The sequence below is a fragment of the Siphateles boraxobius genome, unplaced genomic scaffold, assembly GCF_051911475.1.
Source record: "Siphateles boraxobius isolate OS27281-9 unplaced genomic scaffold, OSU_SipBor_1 82, whole genome shotgun sequence".
NCBI classification, from domain to species: domain Eukaryota; kingdom Metazoa; phylum Chordata; class Actinopteri; order Cypriniformes; family Leuciscidae; genus Siphateles; species Siphateles boraxobius.
The window spans coordinates 352,501-360,000 of record NW_027509211.1 but is presented as its reverse complement, the minus strand read 5'-3'; the positions used below and the strand labels follow the sequence as shown (position 1 = coordinate 360,000).

At 46.9% G+C, this 7,500-nt stretch overlaps 1 protein-coding gene across 1 annotated transcript in view; it reads left to right on the top strand.

Annotated features, from left to right (window-relative positions):
* sik3 (SIK family kinase 3) overlaps nt 1–7,500 on the top strand; it is an 87,779-nt gene that overhangs the window by 52,304 nt on the left and 27,975 nt on the right. The window contains 2 exon segments of the mRNA XM_077221392.1: nt 968–1,109; nt 3,940–4,059. Of these exon segments, the coding sequence (XP_077077507.1) occupies nt 968–1,109; nt 3,940–4,059 (262 nt within the window).

Here is a 7,500-nt window from a genome sequence, read left to right as displayed (position 1 = left end):
CACTAGGATGAGTTGAGGCTGTGTGTGTGTGTGTGTGTGTGTGTGTGTGAGAGAAGAGTGTCATACACACTAGGATGAGTTGAGGGTGTGTATGTGTGTGTGTGTGAGAGAAGAGTGTCATACACACTAGGATGAGTTGAGGGTGTGTATGTGTGTGTCTGTGAGAGAAGAGTGTCATACACACTAGGATGAGTTGAGGGTGTGTATGTGTGTGTGTGTGTCTGTGAGAGAAGAGTGTCATACACACTAGGATGAGTTGAGGCTGTGTGTGTGTGTGTGTGTGTGTGTGTGTGTGTGTGTGTGTGTGTGTGTGTGTGTGTGAGAGAAGAGTGTCATACACACTAGGATGAGTTGAGGGTGTGTGTGTGTGTGTGTGTGTGTGTGTGTGTGTGTGTGTGTGTGTGTGAGAGAGAGAAGAGTTTCATACACACTAGGATGATTTGAGGGTGTGTGTGTGTGTGAAAGAAGAGTATCATACACAATAGGATGAGTTGAGTGTGTGTGTGTGTGTGTGTGTGTGTGTGTGTGTGTGTGTGTGTGTGTGTGTGTGTGTGTGTGTGTGTGTGAGAGAGAGAAGAGTGTCATACACACTAGGATGAGTTGAGGGTGTGTGTGTGTGTGTGTGTGTGTGTGAGTGAGAGAGAAGAGTGTCATACACACTAGGATGAGTTGAGGGTGTGTGTGTGTGTGTGTGTGTGTGTGTGTGTGTGTGTGTGTGTGTGTGTGTGTGTGTGTGAGAGAAGAGTGTCATACACACTTCGGATGAGTTTAGGGAGAGTAAATCATGGGCTGATCTTCATGTCTGGGTGAACTTTCCCTTTAAGCTCAGCGTCACTCACGTGTGTGTGTGTGTGTGTTATCTGGAGCTGACACACTCAGGGTTAATGGATCTGTGTTAGAGTCCTCACCGCCACAGGAGCTGTCACACACGTCTTATAAACGCAGAGCGCTTGTGTGTGTGTTTCAGGTCGTCGTATAAAGACTGCAACACCCTTCACCTGCCGATGGAGCGCTTCTCTCCGGTGCGACGCTTCTCTGATGGAGCCGCAACCATACAGGCCTTCAAGACCCAGATGGAGAACAACAGCCTGATCCGCAAGCTCAAACAGGTACACACACTCACACACACACACACACACAGATGGAGAACAACAGCCTGATCCGCAAGCTCAAACAGGTACACACACTCACACACACACACACACACAGATGGAGAACAACAGCCTGATCCGCAAGCTCAAACAGGTACACACACTCACACACACACACACACAGATGGAGAACAACAGCCTGATCCGCAAGCTCAAACAGGTACACACACACACACACACACACAGATGGAGAACAACAGCCTGATCCGCAAGCTCAAACAGGTACACACACACACACACACACAGATGGAGAACAACAGCCTGATCCGCAAGCTCAAACACACACACACACACACACAGATGGAGAACAACAGCCTGATCCGCAAGCTCAAACAGGTACACACACTCACACACACACACACACACAGATGGAGAACAACAGCCTGATCCGCAAGCTCAAACAGGTACACACACTCACACACACACACACACACAGATGGAGAACAACAGCCTGATCCGCAAGCTCAAACAGGTACACACACTCACACACACACACACACAGATGGAGAACAACAGCCTGATCCGCAAGCTCAAACAGGTACACACACACACACACACACACAGATGGAGAACAACAGCCTGATCCGCAAGCTCAAACAGGTACACACACACACACACACACACACACAGATGGAGAACAACAGCCTGATCCGCAAGCTCAAACACACACACACACACACACAGATGGAGAACAACAGCCTGATCCGCAAGCTCAAACAGGTACACACACACACACACACACACACACAGATGGAGAACAACAGCCTGATCCGCAAGCTCAAACAGGTACACACACTCACACACACACACACACAGATGGAGAACAACAGCCTGATCCGCAAGCTCAAACACACACACACACACACACAGATGGAGAACAACAGCCTGATCCGCAAGCTCAAACAGGTACACACACACACACACACACACACACAGATGGAGAACAACAGCCTGATCCGCAAGCTCAAACACGTACACACACACACACACACACACACACACACACACACACACAGATGGAGAACAACAGCCTGATCCGCAAGCTCAAACAGGTACACACACACACACACACACAGAGATGGAGAACAACAGCCTGATCCGCAAGCTCAAACAGGTACACACACACACACACACACACACACAGATGGAGAACAACAGCCTGATCCGCAAGCTCAAACAGGTACACACACTCACACACACACACAGATGGAGACCAACAGCCTGATCCACAAGCTCAAACACGTACACACACACACACAGATGGAGAACAACAGCCTGATCCGCAAGCTCAAACACGTACACACACACACACACACACACACACACACACAGATGGAGAACAACAGCCTGATCCACAAGCTCAAACAGGTACACACACACACACACACACACAGATGGAGAACAACAGCCTGATCCGCAAGCTCAAACAGGTACACACACACACACACACACACACACAGATGGAGAACAACAGCCTGATCCACAAGCTCAAACAGGTACACACACACACACACACACACACACACACACAGATGGAGAACAACAGCCTGATCCGCAAGCTCAAACACGTACACACACACACACACACACACACACACACACACACACACACACACACACACACAGATGGAGAACAACAGCCTGATCCGCAAGCTCAAACACGTACACACACACACACACACACACAGATGGAGAACAACAGCCTGATCCGCAAGCTCAAACAGGTACACACACACACACAGATGGAGAACAACAGCCTGATCCACAAGCTCAAACAGGTACACACACACACACACACACACACACAGATGGAGAACAACAGCCTGATCCGCAAGCTCAAACACGTACACACACACACACACACACACACACACACACACACACACACACACACACAGATGGAGAACAACAGCCTGATCCGCAAGCTCAAACAGGTACACACACACACACACACACACACACACACACAGATGGAGAACAACAGCCTGATCCGCAAGCTCAAACAGGTACACACACACACACACACACACACACAGATGGAGAACAACAGCCTGATCCGCAAGCTCAAACAGGTACACTCACACACACACACACACACAGATGGAGAACAACAGCCTGATCCACAAGCTCAAACAGGTACACTCACACACACACACACACAGATGGAGAACAACAGCCTGATCCGCAAGCTCAAACACTTACACACACACACACACACACACACACACACACAGATGGAGAACAACAGCCTGATCCACAAGCTCAAACAGGTACACACACACACACACACACACACACAGAGATGGAGAACAACAGCCTGATCCGCAAGCTCAAACAGGTACACACACACACACACACACACACACAGATGGAGAACAACAGCCTGATCCGCAAGCTCAAACACGTACACACACACACACACACACACACACACAGATGGAGAACAACAGCCTGATCCGCAAGCTCAAACAGGTACACACACTCACACACACACACACAGATGGAGAACAACAGCCTGATCCGCAAGCTCAAACACGTACACACACACACACACACACACACACACAGATGGAGAACAACAGCCTGATCCGCAAGCTCAAACACACACACACACACCCACTCACACACACACACACAAAACAGACTCTGACTCGTATCAGAGCAGCATAGACAGAAAGATTCAAACAAATTTAACAGTGAAATGTTTTAAACGCTCTTTGTTTATAAAGTTGACCTCTGTCAGTGATATTGTGTGTGTGTGTGTGTGTGTGTGTGTGTGTGTGCGCAGGAGTGTGAGCAGCTGCAGAAGATGTACGCAGCGGCGCAGGACGAGCGGATGATGGAACACACACAGCAACAGCACATCCTCTACCAGCAAGAGCAGCAGATCCTACACCAGCAGATACAGGTGCGCTCACTTACAGCACGGTAACGAGCACGGTAACGATCACTGTTACGATCACGGTAACGATCACTGTTACGATCATGGTAACGGTAACGATCACTGTTACGATCACGGTAACGATCACTGTTACGATCACAGTAACGATCACGGTAACGATTACAATCACGGTAACGATCACTGTTACGATCACGTTAACGATCACTGTTACGACCACGGTAACGATCACTGTTACGATCACGGTAACGATCACGGTAACGATCACTGTTACAATCACTGTTACGATCGAAGTAACGGTAACGATCACTGTTACGATCACGGTACAGTAACGATCACTGTTACGATCACGGTAACGATCACTGTTACAATCACTGTTACGATCGAAGTAACGGTAACGATCACGGTAACTATTACGATCACTGTTACGATCACGGTAACGGTAATGATCACTGTTACGTTCACGATAACGATTACGATCACGGTAACGATCACTGTTACAATCACTGTTACGATCACGGTAACGATTACGATCACGGTAATGATCACTGTAACGATCACTGTAACGAACACAGTAATGATTACGATCACTGTTACAATCACTGTTACAATCACTGTTACAATCACTGTTACGATCACGGTAACGATTACGATCCTGGTAATGATCTCTGTTATGATCACGGTAACGAGCACGGTAACGATCACTGTTACGATCACGGTAACGATTACGATCGCGGTAACAATCACGGTAATGATCTGTTACGAGCACGGTAACGATCACTGTTACGATCACGGTAACGGTAACGATCACTGTTACGATCACGGTAACGATCACTGTTACGATCACAGTAACGATCACGGTAACGATTACAATCACGGTAACGATCACTGTTACGATCACGGTAACGATCACTGTTACGACCACGGTAACGATCACTGTTACGATCACTGTTACGATCACAGTAACGGTAACGATCACGGTAACGGTAACGATCACTGTTACGATCACGGTAACGATCACTGTTACGATCACAGTAACGATCACGGTAACGATTACAATCACGGTAACGATCACTGTTACGATCACGGTAACGATCACTGTTACGACCACGGTAACGATCACTGTTACGATCACTGTTACGATCACAGTAACGGTAACGATCACGGTAACGGTAACGATCACTGTTACGATCACGGTAACGATCACTGTTACGATCACTGTTACGATCACAGTAACGGTAACGATCACGGTAACTATTACGATCACTGTTACGATCACGGTAACGGTAACGATCACTGTTACGTTCACGGTAACGATTACGATCACGGTAACGATCACTGTTACGATCACGGTAACGATTACGATCACGGTAACAATCACGGTAATGATCACTGTAACGAACACAGTAATGATTACGATCACTGTTACAATCACTGTTACGATCACGGTAACGATTACGATCCTGATAATGATCTCTGTTATGATCACGGTAACGAGCACGGTAACGATCATTGTTACGATCACGGTAACGATTACGATCGCGGTAACAATCACGGTAATGATCTGTTACGAGCACGGTAACGATCACTGTTACGATCACGGTAACGGTAACGATCACTGTTACGATCACGGTAACGATCACTGTTACGATCACAGTAACGATCACGGTAACGATTACAATCACGGTAACGATCACTGTTACGATCACGGTAACGGTAACGATCACTGTTACGATCACGGTAACGATCACTGTTACGATCACAGTAACGATCACGGTAACGATTACAATCACGGTAACGATCACTGTTACGATCACGGTAACGATCACTGTTACGATCACGGTAACGGTAACGATCACTGTTACGATCACGGTAACGATCACTGTTACAATCACTGTTACGATCACAGTAACGGTAACGATCACGGTAACTATTACGATCACTGTTACGATCACGGTAACGGTAACGATCACTGTTACGTTCACGATAACGATTACGATCACGGTAACGATCACTGTTACAATCACTGTTACGATCACGGTAACGATTACGATCACGGTAACAATCACGGTAATGATCACTGTAACGATCACTGTAACGAACACAGTAATGATTACGATCACTGTTACAATCACTGTTACGATCACGGTAACGATTACGATCCTGGTAATGATCTCTGTTATGATCACGGTAACGAGCACGGTAACGATCACTGTAACGATCACTGTTACGATCACGGTAACGATTACGATCGCGGTAACAATCACGGTAATGATCTGTTACGAGCACGGTAACGATCACTGTTACGATCACGGTAACGGTAACAATCACTGTTACGATCACGGTAACGATCACTGTTACAATCACTGTTACGATCACAGTAACGGTAACGATCACGGTAACGCTCACTGTTACGATCACGGTAACGGTAACGATCACTGTTACGATCACGGTAACGGTAACGATCACTGTTACAATCACAGTAACGGTAACGATCACTGTTACGATCACGGTAACGATCACTGTTACAATCACTGTTACAATCACAGTAACGGTAACGATCACGGTAACGGTAACGATCACTGTTACGATCACGGTAACGATCACTGTTACAATCACTGTTACGATCACAGTAACGGTAACGATCACTGTTACGATCACGGTAACAGTAACGATCACTGTTACGATCACGGTAACGATCACTGTTACAATCACAGTAACGGTAACGATCACTGTTACGATCACGGTAACGATTACGATCACTGTTACAATCACTGTTATGATCACTGTTACGATCACGGTAACGATTACGATCACAGTAACGATCACTGTTACAATCACTGTTACGATCACGGTTACGATTACGAGCACGGTAACGAGCACGGTAACGATCACTGTAACGATCACGGTATAGATCACGGTAACGATCACTGTAACGATCACTGTGACGATCACGGTATAGATCACGGTAAAGATCACTGTGACGATCACGGTAACGATCACGGTAACGATCACGGTAACGATCACTGTAACGATCACGGTAACGATCACTGTGACGATCACTGTGACGATCACGGTAACGATCACTGTGACGATCACGGTAACGATCACGGTAACGATCACTGTAACGATAACTGTAAAGATCACTGTTACGATCACGGTAACGATCACGGTAACGATTACGAGCACGGTAACGATCACTGTGACGATCACGGTAACGATCACTGTGACGATCACGGTAACGATCACGGTGACGATCACGGTAACGATCACGGTAACGATCACGGTAACGATCACTGTAACGATCACTGTAACGATCACGGTAAAGATCACTGTTACGATCACGGTAACGATCAGCAGAGTTCACACAGAGGAACGATATCGCTGGAATCATTTTCCGAACGATTGTATCCAGCTGATGAACGATAAAAACACGGACAGCCAATCAGA